Here is a 22,389-nt window from a genome sequence, read left to right as displayed (position 1 = left end):
CCGGTGAGGCTGAGGGCGGGCTGTGCTGGGGAGCATCGCGGCGGTGGACGTCGGCCGCTTCCTCGGGAGCTCTTCCTGACTTGCACTGAAGGGAAACGTGTTCGGGGCTGCTTTCCCCGGGAAGGAGCCTGAACCTTTGCCCAGAACGCGGGAAGAGAAGCGAGCCGCGCTCTCGGCTGGGAACCCCGAGGCTCTGCGGCTTCGCGGCGGGAGGGCCGCGGCGTCCCCGGACCCTTCGCGCATGCGTCGGAGCCTCCCGTCCCCTCCCTCGAGTCCCCGCCATGGCCGCTGCGGCGCTGCAGGTGAGCAAGGCCCCCGTCCGCCCCGGGGCTGCCGAGGAGGCGGGCCGGGCCTGACGCTCCGCTTCTCTCCCCGCAGCGCCTGAAGGAGGCCGCTCTGGTGCTTGGGGGCGGCGGCCTGATCTTCGCCGCGCACCTGGCCGCGAGGGGTGACGAGCGCTTCTACCGCCAGTGGCTGATGCCGGGCCTGCAGCGCGTGGTGGGGCCCGAGACCGCCCACCGGCTGGCGGTGCGCCTGCTCGCCTTGGGCCTCGCGCCCCGGCCCGGCCCGGCCGACTCGGAGCTCTTGGTACGGAGGGAGGGAGGGGGAGGGGGAGGGGGAGGGGGCGGCCGGGCCGGGCCGGGCCTGAGCTTCTCTCCCCCGGGACTCCCCTTAGGAGGTGCGGGCTTTTGGGCGGCGATTTCGGAACCCGCTGGGATTGGCCGCTGGCTTTGACAAGCACGGGGAGGCCGTGGACGGGCTCTTCAAGATGGGCTTCGGCTTTGTGGAGGTGGGGAGCGTCACGCCGGAGCCCCAGGAAGGCAACGCCAAGCCGCGGGTCTTCCGGCTGCCCGAGGACCAGGCCGTCATCAACAGGTGGGCGCTGCGGGGGAGAAGGCGGGGCTGGAGCACCTCCGCTAGTCCGGCGGAGGGAAGGCCCCCCCGCCCCCCTGAAGCTCTTCTGCCCACGCAGGTACGGCTTCAACAGCCAGGGCCACGCGGTGGTGGAGCGCAGACTCCGAGCCCGGCAAGCCACTCAGCGCCAGCTCAGCGAAGGTGAGGCGGCAGCACCACCGGGCCTTTGGGGCAGTCTAGGGATAGCTAGGTTTCTCCTGTCCTGATTGTTTGTTTATTCACATTTTTGAACTACTCATCTCCTTCAGGGAGGGACTGGGTGATATACAGCAACACGTTAAAATATAGAAGCAGCATATAGAAATTAAAAGTTTAGAAAATAACGAAATAGCAGAGTTGAAGGGACCTTGGAGATCTTCTAGTCCAGGGCTTTTCAACCTTTTCACCGATTGTACCACTTTTAGAATATGGCAACATTCGAGTACCACCAGTCACCTAGCAAGGTGTCAAAAACTTGACGAAACAAAAATGGAAAAAAGTGATAAAAGTATAGGTAGTCCTTGACTTATAACAGTTTGCTTAGTGACTGTTCAAAGTTACAACAGCACTGAAAAAAGTGACTTATGACCATTTTTCACACTTATGACCATTGCAGCATCCCCAGGTTCATGTGATTTACATTCAGATGCTTGGCAACCGATTCATATTTATGATGGTCACATTGTTCCAGGGTCATGTGATCACCTTTTGTAACCTTCTGACTAGCAAAGTTAGTGGGGAAACCAGATTCACTTAAGAACCATGTTACTAATTTAATCTCTCTCTCCCTCTTTCTTTCTCTATTTCTCTCTCCCTCTTTCTCTCTCTCCCTCCCTTTTTCTCTCGTTCTCTCCTTCTCTTTCTCTCCCTCCCTCTTTCTCTCCCTCTCTTTCACCCTCTTTCTCTCCCTCCCTTTCTCTCCCTTCCTCTCTCTCTCCCTTTCTCTCTCTCCCTCTCCCTCCCTCCCTCTTTCTGTCCCTCTCTCCCTCTTTCCCTCTCTTTCTCTCTCCCTCTCTCCCTTTCTCTCTCTTCCTCTCTCTCCCTCTTTCTCTCTTCCTCTCTTTCTCTCCCTCTCCCCCTCCCTCCCTTCCTCTCCCTCTTTCTTTCTCCCTCTCTCTTTCTTCCTCTCTTTCTCCCTCTCTCCCTTTCTCTCTCTTCCTCTCTATTTCTCTCTCCCTCTTTCTCCCTTTCTCTCTCCCTCTCTATTTCTCTCCCTCTCCCCTCTCTCCCTTCCTCTCTCTTTCTCCCTCTCTTTCTCCCTCTTTCCCTCTCTTTCTCTCCCTTCCTCTCTATTTCTCTCCCTCTTTCTCTCTTTCTCCCTCTTTCCCTCTCTTTCTCTCCCTTCCTCTCTATTTCTCTCCCTCTTTCTCTCTCCCTCTCTCTCCCTCTTTCTCTCCCTCTCTTCCTCCCTTTCTCTTTCTCTCTCCCTTTCTCCCTTTCTCTCTCTCCCTCTCTTTCTCTCTCCCTCTCACTCCCTTTCTCTCTCTCTCTCTCCTTCTCTCCCTTTCTCTCTTCCTCTCTATTTCTCTCCCTCTCTCTCCCTCTTTCTCTCTATTTCTCTCTCCCTTTCTCTCTCTCCCTCTCTTTCTCTCTCTCCCTCTCTCCCTTCCTCTCTCTCTCTTTCTCCCTCTTTCTTTTTCCCTTTCTCTCTACCTCTCTCTTTCTCTCCCTCTTTTCCTCCCTCCCTCTCTCTCTCCGATCGAGGATCGATTTGGAGGTGCAGAGGGGAGGGGAGTGGCCAAGGGCTGCCCAGCAGCCGGGACCAAGCGGCCAATCGCCTTCCCAGCAGCCGGGACTCTGGCGCACCTTCCCGGCCAACGGGGCCTACGGTAGCACCAGGATCGCGTGGCTCCCTAGGAAAGGGAAGTCCTGGCCGCACTTCTCGGGGAGTGGCCGAGGGCTGCCCATGTGACCTTGAAGCGGCCACCTTTGGAAGTACCAGCGCTGCTCCAGCCAGGCTCGAGCCGGGCAGAGCAGGCGATGGGAGAGGAGTGAGCATATCGCCTTCCCGGCAGCCGAGACTCCGGCGCGCCATCCCAACCAGCGGGGCCTATGGTAGCGCCGGGATTGTGCGGCTCCCTGGGAAAGGGACTTCCTGGCCACACTTCTCAGGGGGTGGGGCGCCTGGGCGCAGGGCCAATCAGGAGCCCCCGCGAGGGGCCAAGCCTGCATGAAGAGCCATGCCCTTTCTGTGGGGGAGGGACACGATGAGGGAGCCAACCAATCGCGGGACGTAGATTCTGACGGGCGGCTGGCCTGAGCCGAGGCGCTGGCGATCGCATCGAGCCGCCGCCGTGGCCCGATGAGATTGCGCTGCGCCTGACAAGCAGCGCGTAATGGCCAATGAGTGCCTGGTGGGGGCTGGTGCTTAAGAGGTGGCTACTGAGTGTGCGGCACCATTGTGGCTGTCAAGCCTCGTGGGCTCGATATTCCTACGAGGGAGGGGGCCCATGAAGCTGGCTGCCGAAGCATGCAGCCGGCCGCCAGAAACGCCACACAGGAGGCTGACAGCAGCCTACCAGGCGGTGTGCGGGACTCGGGCGCACCCCAGGACTGCCTGCCGGCGCCTAGTTAGAGCAGCTGGCCGGCGCTCCGTTGCGGCCAGCTCCAGCGGCCGCAGGGATTCCCTGGCGTCATGGAACAGGCGCGGCAACGTCACTGATGGGCGGGGCATCCCGAGGCCGCCGCTGGCGCTTGGTTTAAGCAACTGGCTGGCGCTCTGTTGTAGCCGGCTCCGCCGGTGGTGGCAGGAATCCCCCACAGCTTGCGGTTTCTGCTGCGATGCCCGGATCGGTTTCCCAGCGTGCGGGTGTTGGAATATTCAATCGGTATTGGGAGCGGAGCTCAGTGAGCCTGGAGCAAGGGAGCAGCCCCCCCCCGCCCACAGCCGGCCCCCGAGTCACCGTTCTGATCAGCATCAGCAAAACAAACGTGGGCCTCGATTCCACCTGCTGTTGCGGGATGAGTCCTCCGGGAGGGTGCGCGCTGTCTGGCCGCTTTGCTTTCCCCTCTGTAAAGCTGGGCACCTTGGGAAGAGGAGAGGGGGAAAAGACTCGAGTCCCGGGAGGCAACGTGAGGGCTGTGAGTGGTATTGCAAGCTCGCGGGAGGGGGGGGAGAGGAAAAGAAAATTGAAGAGAGTGAGGCCGCAACAGAGAGAGAGAGAGAGAAGAGGGAAAAGAAGGAGGGGCGGTTGTGAGGTTGGCGCTCAGGGCTGCGACGCGAGAGGTCTCAAACACCTACCTGCGAGTGGATGGATCTGTTCCCTTCAGGCTCGCACTTACTTCTGAAGTGAGAAGGGGGGGGAAGGGCAACACGGATCCTGCACAAGGAGTCCCTGGGGAGGGTAGGGCCTTGCTCTGCGCCTGCGCTCTTCGTGGACAAGCAGCTTGTTTTCAATTTCAACAAGCAAGTGAGCTGTGAAGGAGGGGGGGAGGAAGGCGAAACTGCGAGGGGGGGCGGGGGGAGGAAGGCGACGCCGCGCACCACCAGCCAGGTGGTTGCGTACCACTAGTGGTACGCGTACCACCGGTTGAAAAACCCTGTTCTAGTCCAAACTTGTGCTAAAGCGGGAGACCCTATACCAGGGCTCCCCAACCCCTGGGCCGCAGCCCAATGTCAGGCTGCAGCCCATTGAGAACTGGGCTACGCAAGCAGTCCGTGACTGCACGAAGTTGCACTTGTGCAAGTGGCGCATGTGCCAAACCATCCCCTCCCCATGTTGCTACCGCCGGTCTGCAGAGCTGGAAAGGCTGAGGACTGCTGCCCAGACCATTTCAAACAAATGGCTGTCCAATCTCTTCCTAAAAAACTCCAGTGATGGAAAACTTCTGGAAGCAAGCCATTCCACTGATTAATTGTTCTAACTGTCAGGAAATTTCTACTTATTCCTAAGTTTGTTAGAAATTTGGAACTAAAAGGAGGCAAGGACAGTTAAAATCTTCTAGAAATTAGTTTAAAAGGTGAAGGGAGGGCTCTTGGTACCATCCAGCTCCACAGGTATGTGCTCCTCTGAGGTCTCCATGCAAGGCCACAGAGCTATGTTTTTCCTTTGTGGAAGGCCAGGAGAGCGGAAGTCTATTTCATCTCCAGAGGGAGGATATTCCACAGGGCAGGGCAGGGGCAACAGCAGAGAAGGGTCTCTTCTTAGATCCCACCAGTCGGATTTCTTTAATTGACAGGTCTATAACATACCTTTGTTGCTGACCAGATGGGACGGGCTGATGTAATGAGACAAAGTAGCCTGGGCCCATGCCACGTAGGACTTTATAAGTCACAACCAACATCTTGAATTGGACCTGGAAGAAAACAAATCCAATGCAACTCGTGGAACAAAACTATTACATGCACTGTTTTTGGATATCCAGAATTTGTGCTGACGGGAGCAGAAGGGGGGAGGGGCTTTGAGTAATGTTTTCATTAACTAGGAGTGCCTTTAATTAATGTTTGTTGTTTGAGGTAACAAACAAAAATGTGATTTCTGATAAGAACCAGTTCAGACTTGCTAAAGGCAAGAGGTGTGCAAAGTCTAGTAACTTGTGAACTGATTATAATGTGAGAAACACACCTCCTGAATATGAAATTGAGCATTAACAAGATCATACTGAGTACTATGGGATGCTATGAAATGTTATATGGTACATATAAAGCTACTGAGCATGCTCGCAAGATTACAGATGAGTTAAATGATACTAACCAATGAAACACAAAATGTTTGAAATGTATATAGTTAGTCCTCGACTTATGACCACAATTGAGCCCAAAATCAAAACATTTGTTAAGTTAATTTTTGACCCATTTTATGACATTTCTTGCCACAGTTGTTAAGTGAATCACTGCAGTTATTAAGATAGTAACACAAGTGAATCTGGCTTCCCTATGGACTTTGCTTATAAGAAGGACACAAAAGTTGATTGCATGACACTGGGACCGTAATAACTTTGAGTCGGTTGCCAAATATCTGAATTTTGATCATCTGACCATGGGGATGCTGAAATGGTCATAAGTCACTTTTTCAGTGCCATTGTAACTTTGGTCACTAAACGAACTGTTGTAAGTCGAGGACTACCTGTATAAGGTGATTTCTTAACTTTCTAAGGGGTCTCTCACCTTGTGTCCGTAGGCCTGCAGCGTTGACAGTCTCCTTGTTTATACATAAATAAATACTAATCTACCTTTCCAACTCGGATCCTATTTGGGCAAAGGCACACTGGGCTAAAGAATCTTGCCAATGTTTGCAGCTAACAGCACTGCCACATTCTGCTTCAGTTGAAACTTCCAGATAGTTTTCAAAGGGAACCCCATGTAGAGCAAATTGCAATAGTCCAGTTGGGAGATGACCAGGGCATGAGTGACCAGAAAGCCTCCCTATTCAGGAAAGGGTGTAACTGACGCACAACATAAAGTTGAGCAAAAGCCCTCCTGGCCACAGCTGCCACCTGCTCTTCCAGCAGGAGCTGTAAATCCAGAAGGACCCCAGGTTATGCATGGGGTCTGTTTAGGGTGATGCAACCCCATCCAAGACCAAAGGTGATAAATTCCTGGATACAGAGGGGCCTGCTGCTTTGAGATTCAAAGTTCAATCCTGCTGCAAAGCTGTCATTATGCTGTCTGCGAGCCAAAGCCAGCCTGCCTGCCTGTTAGAATAGCCTTAAAGAGCTTAGGGTGCAGATGAAGGATCGCTGTTCCAAAGGGGAGGTTGCTGAGTGCTCCTTGGCTCTTGTCCCCCATCAGCTTGAAAAACCTGTGAGGCTTGTGCTCCCTTGATGCTGCTCTGCCTAGGGGGGGAGGGGCTGCCTCTGCCTTCAGGGCTACTGCTGCATTTTATTTTCTTTGGTTTTAAGCGGGGATGCCCCTTGGAATAAATCTGGGCAAGAACAAGTGTTCTGTGGATGCAGCTGCTGACTACATTGCAGGCGTTCGCGTTTTGGGTCCACTGGCTGATTACGTGGTGGTGAATGTTTCCAGCCCAAATACACCAGGATTGCGGGCTCTGCAGAGCAGAGCAGACTTGCACCTCCTACTTACAAAGGTAGGGTCCTGCCTTGGGCCTGAAGGTTCTTCTTGCTTCCTTAGAAATCTCCCTGTTGGGGTGTTCTGTGCCCAGCAGATTGGCATGCACTTTGAACTGCTGCCTACTTGTATTCATTGAGCACTGTTCAAAAGAATATTGGGCCTCAATTAGGGAACAGCCCACCCATTGTTAGTGAATGCCTATTTCCCAGACTGGCCATCTTTGGTGTCATCTGGTCTCCTGAGCATTGGAAACAGCTTTGTTTAAGTACAGCTCCTCCTACTTCCCTTCCCAAGAGCATTTCATCTTATTGTGAGCCTCTCCATGTGCTAGAGTCCTGTTCTGCCTGTTGAAGAGATGGCCAAGGCCTGGAGCTTCAGTATCACCTTTGTTTCTGGCAGGTTCTTGCTGAGCGGGATTCTCTCCCAGGTAAGCACAAACCGGCTGTGCTGGTGAAGATTGCACCAGACCTGACAAGCCAAGAGAAACGGGACATTGCCAGGATTGTGAGTGAGGTACTAGGACAAGGGCAGGCTGTCATTCCCTTTATTAGCTCCTGACTCTGGCAGCCTCTGCTCTGTTTTATCTGCATGCTGCTGGTCAGGGGGGCATCTTCACCCCAAGGATTGGAAGGAACTGGGAACCATCTAATTCTGCCTTTTCTAATTTTCTAATTCTCCTTTTCCAGCTGGGCATTGATGGACTGGTGGTAACTAACACTACCGTGAACCGTCCTGAGACCCTTCGTGGGGCTTCTTGCAATGAAGCAGGGGGGCTGAGTGGGGCTCCCTTACGACAGCTCTCCACCCAGATGGTCAGCGACATGTATTCTCTCACCCAAGGTAACAAGATCAAGAAGAAGCATGAGAGGCAGTGGCGCCAGTTTCCTTTTCTATAAACCCTTCCTTCCTTCTCTTAGGCCGCATACCAATCATTGGAGTGGGTGGAGTCTGCACTGGCCAAGATGCCTTGGAGAAGATACGGGCAGGTGCCTCCTTGGTCCAGATGTACACAGCCCTCACGTACCATGGGCCACCTGTGGTTGGTGCCATAAAGCAGGAACTTGAGGCCCTTCTGAGGTGAGTGGAAAACTTAAGTTTCTTTTGGCATCAGCAGTATCGTGTCATATCTGCGAGGGAAAAGCAGGCTCTCTTCCTTATCCCTGCTTCTCTTGGTAGAATGTCCACTCCGTTTCAGCATGTTAACACTTAATTTAGAACTTAAAAGGATGGATATCAAACAAGAAGAAAGCAGGATTTTAATAAATCTTTTATTAATTGATTTAAAAATTGCCCTTAAATACTTATAACATCAGGAGGATAGCACCCCGATCAGCCAGGTGAGCCCTAAAGACAGAGAAGGTTCATATTCCGGAGTTCAGCTCATAGGAAACTATGAAAAATGCAAATTTCCCTTCCCCCTTCCTTTGGAATTTTCACTCAGTATTGGGATAATCAGTATTGGAAAATTAATTATTGTACTTAGAGTCATTGGAGAGGAAGACATTACTAGAGTAAGGAAGTACACATTGAGGAATATACATTGAAAGGAATTAGGTTCTTGAGAGAACAGCCCAAGCAGGCGTGCAGTATTAATTAACTAATCAAGGAAAGAAAAGAAAGCAAAGAAAAACTGTTTAGGAAAAGATATTTTTCCAAGGGTTAATGTTTTCCTTTTTATCCCCAAGAGATAGAAGAAGAGTTCACATAATTCTGTTTGCCTTGAGCAGGGAACAAGGATTCCAGAGTGTTCAAGATGCTGTGGGAGCGGATCATAGCCTCTGAGGATTCCTGGCCCAGGATTAGTGTAACAAAAGGGATCCCGTGAACATCCTGGACTCAGCAGAAAGAGAGGACATGTGTCATCCAAGATCCACTTTCTACTTCCTGCCCTTCATTAATGATTGGAGGGGGGGATTTGGACCTTTCTTTTTTAAAAAAAAAATGACATGTAACAAGAGAGAAACAGGTGTTTGTTGGCATACATCCTCTCCTGGGGAAGTGTAAAAGCTAAAGAGCTTTCCTGATGTCATGAGACTGACGCAAGCACAAGAAGGTAGAAATGTGTGACAAAGTCAGCAAGGAACATAGTATCAGTGTTCCCTTTGTTGAATCTCAGTCTCTCTCACCCTATAAGGTTGGGAGCCCTGTACATTGAGTAGAGGAAACCTGTTTTGTTATTTAGTTGTTTTGGAGAAGGCACACAGTAGTTTTGGCTTTTCAAAAATAAAGCATTATTGAGATTGTTTCCTCTGGAAGTTATTTAATTTTGTCTTAAAACATATGTCTATAAGTCTGTCTAGGATTCTAGGCAGTAGAAGATGCTGAGTCTTTGAAGGGAATGCTTTATACCAGGTAAATTGCTTCAAAAATGAATCTATTAAGAGGTTGGTAACAAAATATTTATCTAAATTTATTGGCTACTCAATTCCTGTGTACTGGGTGGCATACAAAACTATACATAAAAACATCTAGCACTGCCTTTCAAACTCAGGCACCTGAATGGCATGGAGCTGGAAAAAAAGCCTACTTCCTGAATTTGAGAAAGAAACAATATCTTTGCAAAATGCTTTTCAACCTCCCAAACTGCAAGTACGTCAAGCAAAGTGAAAAACATTTTATTAATGGGGGGGGGGGGTGTCAAGTTTTTACCTAGGATACAGAATGATACATTCAATATATATAATCCACCAGAAAGCAACAAATCCAAAGACATTGTCTAAGATGGGAGAAAAGAGATGCTGTTGAAATAGACTGCATCTCCTCTTTTCCCTCTTTTCTCTTGGATTTGTTTCTGAAACACTAGCAACACCGGAAGGACTTCAGAATACAGTCCTATTTGACTGATGAAAGGGGCTGGTTTTCACACATCAAAGGGAATGGTTTTGGCTCAAAGGGAAAATATGGTTTCCTACACTCCAGAGGAGGCGGCATCCTAAAATATTACCTTTATTAATGTATTAGTAACAAAATATTACCTTTATTAATGTATTAGTAACAAAGTCCCAAATCCCAGGAAATACTAGAAACATTAAATCAACAGGCAGCCTGGACTAAAATATTCTGCGAGCAAAACCAAATGGGCCGTTAAAGGGTGACAACACCAGGCTTGGAGCCAAGGCCAAGTTTTCAAATGCTCCCAGAATTTCAGTTGAGCTAATATCTTTTAAAGAATGGCAGGAAACTTTTTTCACCCTTGACTCGGATTTGGCTCCTGCCCAGCACACGGACAAGCCCGCGCGGTCTTCCAGGGGGCATTTTTGAGGAGGGCCCGGCCCAGGAGACCCGCCTGGCTTTGTGCCCAGGACACGGCCAAGGTTCCCTGCCGACTCCGGCGCCCGAGAACAAGCAGGGAGCCCTGGCCACGCTGTGCATAAGGACCGGGCCGGAACCAGCCCACGCGACGCCGACCGAAGCTTCACCGATGAAACGGTTGCCAGGCAATTCCAGGGCGGCGGAATCGCCTAGAACGGCCCTCCGCGGCTCTATGGCGGAAGGAGGAACAGGAGGACGGCCACCGCGGGGCATTCTGGGACGGCCGGCCCCGCTCCGTCCGGAAGAGGAAGCGTCGCGCAGGGGCCCATGGAGGAGCGCGCGGAGGCGGCGGCGGCGGAGGCCTCGCTGCACCGGCTGGCCGGGCTCGCGCCCGAGGAGCAGGTGGGGGGGCTGGTGCTGGTCAAACGGCGCAGCGCCGCCGAGGAGCAGCACGTCTTCAAGATCCCGGCGCCGCGCGCCTCCCTGCTGGGCCTTGACCTACTGGCCGCCCAGAAGCGTCGCGAGCGGGAGGACCGGCCCGCCAAGAGGCCCCGCGGCGGGGCGGGCGAGGAGGGCGAGGGCGAGCCGCCCCGGCAGCCGCCGGGGGAGGCGGGCGACGGGGCGGAGCGGGGCAGNCTGACCTCCCGTCTCTCCTCGGCAGGCAGTATCGCTCGGCCCAGGTGGAGACGCCGTCGCACCCGGGGGGCGTCAGCGAGGGCTTCTGGGAGCGCAGCCGGCAGCGGGAGCGGGAGCGGCGGGAGCAGGGCGTCTTCGCCTCGTCCAAGGAGAAGGAGCGCCGGAGGGAGCAGGAGCGCAAGCGGGACCGAGGTGAGCCCGAGCCCGGCGTCAGCCCCGCGGGGCCCTCCGCCCGCGCTGCTGACCGGCCTTTCTCCGCAGAGACCCGCGACTGTTGCCGGCGCAGCGCCCGCGCCGAGAAGGAAGGCTCTTCGGAGAGGAGCAGGAGCGCCCCGAGCAGCGAGCCGGAGAGCCCGCGGCAGCCGCCCAAAGGTGCTTGGTGCAGGGAGCCCGCCTGACGAGGGGGGGGGCGGCTTTGCCCCTCGCTCGCTGGCTCGCTCACTCGTTCCTTTCCGGTGCTCAGATGCAGCCACGCCATCGCACTCGAGTTGGGAGGAGGAAGACAGCGGTTACAGTGGATCCCGCCGCTCCCAGTGGGAGTCCCCCTCCCCGTCTCCCTCCTGCCGGGATGCCGATCGGAGCCACCGGAGCCCTGCTCAGCCTCGGGAGAACGAGAAGCGGGGGGACCGCGAACGGTATGGCGGGGCTAATGGCTCACAAGAGCAGATGGTGCTGCGCTGGTGGCCTGAGCGGGGCTGGAGGCTGGGCTGGTTGGGCAGCAAGAGTTGTGAGTGTGAGCTTTGCAGTGGTCGCCTTTTGCAGGTCCAGCAGGAGCAAGTGTCCTGAGGAGACTCCTTTGCCCACCCCTACTTACAAATACAACGAGTGGGCTGACAACCGAAGGCATTTGGGTGGGCCCCCTTGGCTCTCCAGAGGCAGGGGTAAGATAAAGGTTGTGGAATGGGGAGAGGCCCGGGCTTGCTTTATTCCTAGGTAGAATTGGCATCTCACCAGATCTGTTTCTAGGGAGATGTGAGGATGGGGAAGACGGCATTGCATTTGAAACAGAGGAAGAACGGCAGCAATGGGAAGACGATCAGCGGGTGAGTTGGCAGCTTTAAGCCCTGGGGTGACCTCTTGGTTACCTTGCTATTTGAGGCAAAATGGCTGAAAAGGGGAGAAACGGAGCAAGAAACTTCAGAATGAGACCAAACCAAACCTTGGATTGACAAACTGAGGTGGCTGTGGCTGCTTTTCACTTTCTAAGTGCGGGCTATGGGTGTGACCATCCCTTAGGAAGAGACCTCTCCCTGGGGCTTGGAGATCTCTTTTTGCCTCTCTGGGTGAAACGGCTGTGTGTGTGTGTGTAATCAGGAAATCAGTTTGCAATTGTAGTGTTGAGGAAAGGGCTTCTTTCCTGGGGGGGGAGCTGTTGTGATGCTAACATCCGATATTAGCAGCATTGACAGCTATGAGCAGCACAGCAGAAGATACCTTGTTTTTCTCTGGGGAGACTTTATAACCATTTTTGCCTCTCCTCAGCAAGCTGACCGGGACTGGTATATGATGGACGAGGGCTACGATGAGTTCCACAACCCCCTGGCTGCCTCCTCAGAGGAGTACGTGAGGAAGCGTGAGCAGCACCTGCAGAGGCAAAAGCAGACGCGCATCTCAGCTCAGCGCAGGCAGATCAATGAGGTAGGGTAGGGCAGGGGCATCCTAGGTTGAGGGGGCCCGGGGCTCAGCTGTGATCCAGAAGCAGAGGGTCCACTTGTTCTCTGCCATTGCTGTGAGCGCCGCAAGGCCTGCTTGGCCCAGAAATGGCGGCTTCTGCCTGATTTAACCTTCTGTTTGGCAGGATAATGAGCGCTGGGAGACCAACCGTATGCTGACGAGTGGTGTGGTGCATCGGCTGGAAGTGGAGGAGGACTTTGAGGAGGATAATGCTGCCCGGGTGCATCTTCTGGTGCACAACCTGGTACCTCCTTTTCTTGACGGGCGCATTGTTTTCACCAAGCAGGTGAGGTGACGTGATGCTGGGGGGTGGGGAGGAGCAATGGACATTTGTTGCCTTAAAATTATCCCTTTTTTCACTCTTTCCAGCCTGAGCCCGTCATCCCTGTCAAAGATGCCACCTCTGACTTGGCTATTATTGCCCGCAAAGGCAGCCTGCTGGTGCGGAAGCACCGGGAGCAAAAAGAGCGAAAGAAGGTGCTGGCTGAGTCTCTTGCTGTGTGGGTGCTGGCGGGTCCCCGACTCCTTCCTGGAGAGCTAGTTTGGCCTAGTGGTGAAGAGAATAGGCTAGAAGCGGGAGACCATGAGTTCAAGTCCAGGCTCTCAGCCCACCCCACTTCAAAGAATTGTTGTTGTGGGAGTTAATTAAAGGAGGAAGGTGTGGTTGATATGTTCACTGCCTTGAGTTGTTTGTAAGAATAATAAAGGTGGATTTAAGGAAAATAATAAGCAAAATAAATAATACAATCTCCCCTGAACCATTAGTAGGGAAGGCAGGTACAGTGCTCAAGTGGTTTGTAGAACATATTAAAGCAAGGGGGCCAGGTTTAGTTGTGTAAGCTGAGGAAAATCCTGAAGCAGGAAGCTGGAGGGGGGCCATTGAATAATGAGGAATCCATAATCTGGAGGTGGGGTAGCACTCTCCCCAAAGCGCTTTGGCTGGCAGCCAGTTACTGGTGGAAGCCAGAGCTACAGGAATTTTTGCTCAGCTTCAACTGGCTGCCAGCCAAAGCCTCATTTGAGGAAGGAAGTCTAGATTCTTGTCACCTTCTAGTGAGGGTGCTGTAATGTGTTGCCCAAGGGGCGGCAGCCCCTGAAGGTTACTTTCTGTGATTGGGATGCAGCAGGTAAGAGCTGCTGTTTGTGTATAGCACCTAAGTTACCAATGCAGCATTGTTTACTGGAAGCTTTTGAGATATCATTTGAAAGATGCCCCCACCTGATTCAGAGGCCAGGTACATGTGGGACCAGTTGTTTCAAATTGATCCTATGCAGCTTCCTCATCCCAGTGGTAGTGCTGTGGGATCTTGTCTTAGGGGATTTAAGGAGCAGCAAGAAAGGAGCATTTTTCTCTCATAGCGCCTCTTGCTGGAGATGCACGGCTGACTTTAACATTGAGAACAGAACTCTTGTTCAGAAGGGCATTTTGGGGCCTGTGCCTGTCCAGTAACGCCTCATTTAATTGACTTTGGCTTATATTAGCTGCAACTACATTCAATTGATGTCTTGCTTGGTAAGATTTCTGTCACTGCATGGGCTTGGCTCCTACCATTAGTTTCTTATTACCAGGCTTGTGATTCTGCGGGAGTGAACCAAGAGCAGGCATAACTGCTTGATGTTGCTTTTGTAGGCCCAGCACAGGCACTGGGAGCTGGCAGGTACGAAACTTGGGAACATAATGGGCATAAAGAAGGAAGAGGAGGAGGAATCAGGGCAAATCCTGGCTGAGGATGGCACGGTGGATTACAGGTAGGATGGAGGTCAGTTGTAAAGATCTGGTGGGGGGGGAGAGTGACCTGACAAGGGATGAAAAGCTCTGAACCCTCCCCTTGCAGGACAGAACAGAAGTTTGCTGGACATGTGAAAGAGAAAAGTGAGGCAAGCAGCGAGTTTGCCAAGAAAAAGTCGATTGTGGAGCAGAGGCAGTACTTGCCCATCTTTGCTGTTCAGCAAGAGCTTTTGACAGTTGTCAGGTCTGCACTTCCCTCCCTTTCTCCTCCAGCCTTCACCAAGACTTCTCTTGGAACAGACAGTGGGATGGGAGGGCAGTGTCCTACTGAAGCCAGTGCTGCGCTGTCGCGTATCCAGTAAATTCTGGTATAAGTCCTGGCAAATAAAATGATGCAGAATGCCTGTATTAAACAGTGTAGGGAATATCAAGGCATTTTGTAAATTTAAAAATCCAGGAGGGGGTAAAGGGTAAACGATGCAGCATCATTGCAGCCAGTGACGGAGCTTGCTGCCTCCTGACAGAGACAACAGCATTGTGATTGTGGTGGGAGAGACGGGCAGTGGCAAAACAACGCAGTTGACACAGTACCTACACAAGGACGGCTACACGGACTATGGAATGATTGGCTGCACACAACCACGCCGAGTGGCGGCCATGTCCGTGGCTAAGCGTGTTAGTGAGGAGATGAATGTGGCCCTTGGGGAGGAGGTGAGTGCAGCCGGCCAACGGGCATCTGGAGGAGGCCGTGGGTTGGCTTCCTTCACTCAGAGGCCAGCCGAGGGCCATGGGGCCTGGGCCCTTTCTGGCCTGCTTGGTGAGTTCAGCCTGTTGGCCTTGTGTCTGGGCCAGGTGGGCTACGCCATCCGCTTTGAGGACTGCACTTCAGAGAGCACCGTGATTAAGTACATGACGGACGGGATCTTGCTTCGGGAGTCTCTGCGTGAAGCTGACCTCGATCACTACAGCGCCATCATCATGGACGAGGCTCATGAACGCTCACTCAACACAGATGTGCTGTTTGGCCTCCTGCGAGAAGTAGGTGCAGGGTGGGTTTTGCCCGGGGTTTCTGGCAGGGCTCCTGTACTGGATGAAACATACATTCCCCCCCCCCAGCTCATTCGTCTGTTCATGTTCAACACCACCTAAAACTGGTGTGTGTGCAACTGGGTATCGAAGAGTAGATAATAAGGTGGAGCTGGGACCAAGGCTGAAATTGGCCCTTAGTAGGTAAACCTAGGCAAGTTGATATTCTTCCAGCCCCACTTTTAATCTCCCAGGAAGCGGGGGGGGGGGCCTTGAAAACATCCTGGGTGTGGCCGGCCAATTGGTGGTGGTGGTGGCGGCGGCAGCAGTTGTGATCAATTAGCTCCAGCTTCTCTTGGGAGCTGTGGGCATTTCACTGGAGCCCAGAAGCTGCCTGTGTCATGGTTCCGATAGATGAAACCCTTCAAAAGAACTTTGAGGCATTGTTTTCCTTAAAGAATCTTTCATTCGGGAAACAAAGTATCGGCATTACATAGTTGAACCCAAAAACTAAATTCCCTTCCCCCTAATACAAAGTAACAAAGTGCAATTCCCACCCCCAATAAACTGTCATAAATCACATTCCCCAATTAGCTTAAAGCATGGGCTTTCTCCTTAGCTCCACAGCCGCCAAAATGTTATCAGCTTGTCCTTGGGTTCCCACCACAGTGTTATGTTATGGCTAGCTGAGCTTACATTCCAACCTCCCCCCCCTCTGCTGCACCTAATTTCTAAAGTAAGAAAAAGCCTGTTAAAGAAATAGAGAAAATGGCTGCATTTTCATCAGTTGTCAAAGCAGGAACATCCAATGTTAGCAGTGTTGACAGCCTGATCCTGAACTGCCTGAATGGGAAGATGTTGCATCTTTCCAATTGTATGTCTGAAGCCCTCTTTGATTTTATCCTAAGAGGGCCAACTTCTTGTTGAAAAAGCTGCTAATGTGGAACATTGTCATCCATTTTGAGGGCTTAGAGGACTGAGGGATAAAGAGTTCCTTGCTTGTGTTTCAGTGAAAGTGACCCTGGGCCTGCTCAAGTCCTTCACCTGTTTAGGCTGTAATTTCCAACCTCGCTCAGCCTTTATCCATTCAGCAGTATGGCAGCATTGCCGTAGGTAGCAACCCAGAGCCCTCTAGAGATGCTGCTCCTAACAGCCTGGCTTTACAGGGCCTTCAGAGCAGATTTGTCAGCCATACCAGGTAGACGAGACAGGAAACATGACCAAATGAGCTCATTCTTTTATTGTAACACAGTCTTGAGAGTCAACTTTGCCTGCCGTCACCTTTACAGTTTATGAACTCAGGGAGGGTCCCTTCTGAGCCTCTTGTTCCACCCCCTGTGGGGGGGGGGCTCCTTCCTTTCCCATTCCCTAGGCAGCATTTCTTCGCCTGTCTCCAAAGGTCTTTCCTGCGTATCAGTGGTCTTATTCAAAGCAACAGTTTCATGGGCTGCTTCTTAAATATAGTATGCTACAGGGTCTCCTGCCTGAGCAGAGGGAAGGTTGGACTAGAAGACCTACAAAGTCCCTTCTGAATAGGTATTTGTTCTTGTTTAGGTCTTTCTCTGTCAGGGTGTTTTTAGTACAATCTTCAGAATGAATCTTTGCTCCACAAATGACTAGGAACTCCTCCTAAAGTCAATGTGGCCAGCCTCAGCCACACTCTGTGTAGTGCTGCTAGGTCAGAAGAAAGTGAGCACAATTGGTTAAAATGCATTGGCTGCCCATTTCAATATTTTGTTATATTGGGGGTTGCAAAGAGGCAGCTGATCAGAAGCAATCTATTACATAATCAGCCATGATATCTTTAGTTAGGAAATTGAAGTGGTGAATCCCTTGAGAACCGAGAAGCAATGCTTTCACTCTGAAACTTTCATTGGGCAAAAGGAAGAAAGAATGCAAAATGAGTGGCTGCAAATTTGAGATTTTCATATGGCTCTTTGGCAACAATCTTGTCCTTTCATAGGTGGTAGCCCGGCGCTCAGATCTCAAGCTGATCGTTACCTCGGCCACCATGGATGCAGAGAAGTTTGCGTCTTTCTTTGGAAATGTGCCCATCTTCCACATTCCAGGCCGCACTTTTCCTGTTGATGTTCTCTTCAGCAAGGTATGGGGATAATCAGAGGCCTGGACTAGGACGTTCAGCTGACAGCTGGATGAGTGCATCAGCCTCTTTTTTGCTCTTTCAGACTCCGCAAGAAGACTATGTGGAGGCAGCAGTGAAGCAGGCCCTGCAGGTCCACCTCTCCAGTGCCCCTGGAGATATCCTCATTTTCATGCCAGGCCAGGAGGACATTGAGGTGAGTCCATCTGTGGGCGTGTTTAAGATCCTAGTCAGCCCCGTAATGCACATATGTTCACCTCACTTCGTCCTGCAGGTCACGTCTGAGCAGATTGTGGAACATCTGGAAGAGCTGGAAAATGCTCCTGCCCTGGCCGTGCTACCAATCTACTCTCAGCTACCCTCAGATTTGCAGGCCAAGATCTTCCAGAAGGTACAGCCTCCTGCCTTTCCACTAGTGACGATCTCGGATTTACTTGGCAATGGTAACTGGAAACTTGAAGAGTCTATCATGGCTTCTGCCAAGCTCAAAATTAGAATAGTTGGCAAGCAGCCTGATTTGCAGCAAAAGTGAGAGTCCTGGGAATAGATGGATTTTGTGCCATGGCTTGAGAAGTCAAACATCTTTCTCTTCTTAGGAAGTAGAAACTAGAAGCTTTTTCAGGAACTGTGGATACAGGCCATTTCAATCAAAGGGATTGTTAAGCCTTTGCAGGACTTAGCTTCTGAAAGCAAAGATGCTGGAGTCAAAAGCCACCCCCTCAGGGCCTTTCCTTGGGGGAAGCTGAGTGTTTCAAAGTTGCTGATGGATTGGCAGCTGCATCTTGAAACTTGGATTCTTGGCAGGCACCAGATGGAGTCAGGAAGTGTATTGTGGCGACCAATATTGCAGAGACCTCGTTGACAGTTGATGGGATTATGTTTGTGATTGACTCCGGATATTGCAAACTGAAGGTAAAGGAAGCGTGCTTAGGTAACATGTGAAGTCCTGGGGATGAAGCCCTGACTTACCCTGCTTACCCTACATCTCAGGTCTTCAATCCACGGATTGGCATGGATGCTCTGCAGATCTATCCAATCAGCCAGGCTAATGCAAATCAGCGCTCTGGCCGAGCCGGAAGGACAGGCCCAGGTCAGTGTTTCAGGTAGGAGTTGTACGTATCCAAAGGGTCTCCTTGCAGTGAGAGGGTGCTGCAGCGAATGCTTGGTTGCAGCTGCCAAATCTGGTTCTCCTGCTGCGGCTTAGGCTGCTCCACTTAGGTGGTTTCTCTCTTTCCCGAGCAGACTGTACACCCAAAGTGCATATAAGAATGAACTGCTGAGCACAACTGTCCCCGAGATCCAGCGTACCAATCTGGCCAACGTGGTGCTGCTTCTCAAGTCTTTGGGGGTGCAGGACCTGCTGCAGTTCCACTTTATGGATCCCCCTCCAGAAGACAACATGCTCAACTCAATGTACCAGCTGTGGATTCTTGGGGCACTTGATAACACAGGTTGGGTGGAACAACTCTTGCCCCATATGTGGGGGGGGGGGTGTTGTGCTTCTTCTGTGGGGCTTGGCTCAGAAGATCACTGTCCCCCCAGGTAGTCTGACATCGACTGGACGCCTGATGGTGGAGTTTCCCCTCGATCCAGCCCTCTCCAAGATGCTGATTGTTTCTTGTGATATGGGCTGCAGTTCTGAGATCCTGCTGATTGTCTCCATGCTCTCGGTCCCAGCCATTTTTTACCGGCCAAAGGTGGGTCAGGGACTCTTTAGGTCTTTGCTCTCAGGAGTGATCTTCCCGATCTGTCACTTTTCTTTCTGCCGTCTCTCTGCAGGGTCGGGAGGAAGAAAGCGACCAGGTGCGAGAAAAGTTTGCTGTTCCCGAGAGCGACCACTTGACTTACCTCAATGTTTATCTGCAGTGGAAAAATAATAGTTATTCCACACTCTGGTGCAACGAGCACTTTGTTCACGCAAAGGCCATGCGCAAGGTGGGCGTTGGGGCAGGCCCAAGAGGCGCCAACCGGGCGCAGAGCAACCCTGGAGGGAGCTGAACCTGCTCTGGCCATTGCCTTCCAGGTGCGGGAGGTGCGGGCGCAGCTGAAGGATATCATGGTGCAGCAACACATGAGCCTGGCTTCCTGTGGCACTGACTGGGATGTGGTTCGCAAGTGCATCTGTGCTGCTTACTTTCACCAGGCTGCAAGACTGAAGGTGAGGAGGGGCTCTTGGCTCCCTGTGCTGCTCCCCTGCACCTGCCCCATCTGTTGCATCCCCCACCCCCAAGGTGGCCTTGCCACTTGCTGGGCTCATTTCCTCTCCCATCGTCCTCAGCCAGATTCATTTTGGGGAGTCTCAGAAGGTGCAGGCCAGGTCTGGATCCAGCCCCGAGGAAACTTCATTTTATTTATTTATTAATCAAATTGATATACAATAGCCACCCATCTCATTGGAAGTGACTCTTGGAAGCAGAAAATAATAAAACCAAAATGTAAAAACAGTTGTTACAAAACACTCACTATAAAAACATAAACGCCCATTATTAAAAATCAAACCACACAAATACACACACATACACAGAGCGCAACCACAATAGGGAAGCCACCTTAAAAGGTCCCACATTTACTGAGACCCCAAGCCTGAAGACATAACCAGGTTTTGAGGACATCCCTGAGTATCAACAGGGATAGAGCTAACTTTAGGGGTGGGGGGAAAATGTTGCATAAAGTGGGCACGATGGCAGAGAAGGTCCGACTCCTGGGACCCTTCAAATGTAGGCCCCTCATATATGGGGCCAGGCAACACTGACCTTCCTGCTCTGCTGCAGGGCATCGGGGAATACGTCAACATCCGCACGGGGATGCGCTGCCACTTGCACCCTACCAGCTCGCTTTTTGGGATGGGCTACACTCCCGACTATATTGTCTACCATGAACTGGTGATGACTACCAAGGTGAGGGGATGCCTTGGGAGAAAGGGGCCTGCAGCTGATGATGCTGGCAGGTATGGGTGGACCTGTTTTTCTCCATCACGGGCTCCCTCACCTCTGCCTTTACCCTGCAGGAGTACATGCAGTGTGTCACAGCTGTGGATGGTGAATGGCTGGCTGAATTGGGGCCCATGTTCTACAGCATCAAGCACGCTGGCAAGTCTCGTCAGGTGAGAATGAGCTGCTGAGGGAGCATCTAGTTGCTCCAAAAGAAAGCCAGCTGGATCGATTCTGGCAGGCTGCAGTTCTTGCTTGGAAATACTTTCTTAAAAAAATACCCCTGCTCATCAATCAAGATATAAACATCAAGTCTATGTAACAGTATTTGGGTTGGGCCACGTTTCATAGTAAAGCAAGGTGGAAGAAGACAGATGACGTCTTGCGTGGCTGCTTGTTCTATTCCAGGAGAGTCGGCGGCGAGCCAAGGAAGAAGCCTCTGCCATGGAAGAAGAGATGGCTCTCGCGGAAGAGCAGCTCCGTGCCCGCAGAGAAGAACAGGAGCGCTGCAACCCAGTGGGCAGTGCCAGGTATGGCCCCGTGGGCTTCTCTTCCAGGGGGGAAGTCCCAAGCCTGGCATAGTCTGCTCTCTTCAGCCTCCTGTTTGTGCCCCTTTTTGCAGATCCACAAAGATTTATACACCAGGGCGCAAGGAGCAAGGCCGGCTTGCCACCCCTCGCCATACACCAGCGCGCTTTGGCCTCTAGCCATGGACGTCTCTGCATTATATATAGCTTCACGTTGGCTCTGTTGGCCGGACCCTTCTGCTGCTGAGATCAGGATATCATTTTATTGTTTATATAAACATTGTTGCTCCTGGACTTTTTTGGTGGCTGTTGTTTTGGTGTCAACAGAATGGGTCTTTTTTTCAAGCAAGGGTGGTGCTCTGGTAGAAGTGGTACATCATGACAGCTGCTACGGATGGGGCACTTAGACAAGTTGTCTCGATAGCAAAATCGGGTCTGCAGGAAGGGGTCACTGCTGGCTGTAGACCAGCTTTTCTGGACATGGCTTACCTGCACTCTGGATCTGCCTTCTCTGGCTTTGGCCCCTGGAAAGGTGGATGAGTGAAATGGGAGTAGAAGCGCTTGTTCACAACAGAAGTATGTGCCAGAGTTGTCGCAGTACAGCCTGTGGCTCCAAATCATTGTTATGGAGAGCCTGCAACCAGAGACACCCAATATTTACTGGTGCTCGCCAGGCCAGGCCAAACCTTTCCTAGTCCAACCCATCCTATTCCAGCATTCTATTTCTCCTGGTTCACTTGCCTCTTCTACTTGCAATCAGGAACTGGAGACCCAATTCTCTCCCATCTGTTACCTTGCAGCCTCTTTTTGGATGTAGGCTGCCCGATTGGGAAGTAATAAGGTTTCAGCAAGACCAAGACCTCTTTTGTTAAGATGCTCTCCCTAAAGAACTCCAATCCCCCTCTAAAACCATCCATCTCTCATCATTTCCAGTGCAGATCAGTGTGTTTAAGAGTCAGCTGCAATAAAGAGGGTTCTGTGGGAGCAGGTCAAAATATGCTTCCTTTAGGCCAGCGGTTCCCAACCTTTCCAGCTCCATGGACTGGCAACGGGAGAGAGGAGATGGTTTCATGCACTCACCCGCTACCTGTGTGGCCCAATTCCCAACAGGTTGCAGACTGGTTCCGGTCTTTGGACCGGGGGTTGGGGACCCCTGCTGTAAGTAATCTCCCTCTTCCTCTGCTACTTGGCCAATCAAGGAAATTGGAGGTGGGCTGTAATTGGGCAGCATCTGCTCTCTTACCAGTCTCTGGTGGTTCTTGGCACTCACCTTGATGCGCTCACATATAATGCGCTTTTCATTGGCTTCATTCTTCAGCTGTTCGTTGTCCTCTTGCAGCCTCTCCAATAGTTGATGCAGAAGGCTGTGGGAGGAAGAAGGGGTGCAAAGAACCCAGGGGTTAAGTAATCCTAACCTTCATAATCACTGCAGATGCCTGGAATTTAAAGGTGCCCATAGCTGTTTTTCAGTCCATCCTAAACAAAGCATGCACATGGTCTGATTTCAGCAAGGGGTGTGTGCGTGAAGGAATCCCACAAATACTCCCCTCACCCCCACCCCAGCACCAAAGAGCAGCTTTTCTCACTCACTCTCTCTCGCCAGTGAG

At 52.0% G+C, this 22,389-nt stretch overlaps 2 protein-coding genes across 2 annotated transcripts; both read left to right on the top strand.

Moving 5' to 3' along the window:
* The first annotated feature begins 281 nt into the window (after positions 1-281).
* DHODH (dihydroorotate dehydrogenase (quinone)) lies at positions 282-9,138 on the top strand. Its single transcript, XM_015811417.1, has 9 exons — positions 282-302; positions 379-588; positions 677-876; positions 974-1,056; positions 6,736-6,923; positions 7,307-7,420; positions 7,594-7,747; positions 7,825-7,984; positions 8,635-9,138. The coding sequence occupies exons 1-9, from the start codon at positions 282-284 to the stop codon at positions 8,687-8,689; spliced, it is 1,185 nt and encodes a 394-aa protein (XP_015666903.1). The 3' UTR covers positions 8,690-9,138.
* Positions 9,139-10,486: 1,348 nt separating this feature from the next.
* DHX38 (DEAH-box helicase 38) lies at positions 10,487-21,100 on the top strand. The gene is given in 26 exon segments (XM_015811451.1): positions 10,487-10,813; positions 10,816-10,987; positions 11,057-11,167; positions 11,259-11,430; positions 11,558-11,676; positions 11,762-11,838; positions 12,278-12,433; positions 12,594-12,755; positions 12,839-12,946; positions 14,100-14,218; positions 14,305-14,442; positions 14,723-14,909; positions 15,051-15,236; positions 17,188-17,328; positions 17,411-17,521; positions 17,600-17,716; positions 18,130-18,237; positions 18,316-18,428; positions 18,568-18,776; positions 18,868-19,022; positions 19,105-19,260; positions 19,349-19,483; positions 20,097-20,222; positions 20,333-20,428; positions 20,664-20,785; positions 20,878-21,100. Coding segments are annotated over 26 exon segments (3,708 nt in total). The 3' UTR covers positions 20,963-21,100.
* Positions 21,101-22,389: the final 1,289 nt, after the last annotated feature.

Source organism: Protobothrops mucrosquamatus, unplaced genomic scaffold, assembly GCF_001527695.2.
Source record: "Protobothrops mucrosquamatus isolate PMUCROS unplaced genomic scaffold, P.Mucros_1.0 scaffold41, whole genome shotgun sequence".
NCBI lineage: Eukaryota > Metazoa > Chordata > Lepidosauria > Squamata > Viperidae > Protobothrops > Protobothrops mucrosquamatus.
Note: the sequence above shows the minus strand (reverse complement) of the source record. Positions and strands in the feature narration are given on the sequence as shown.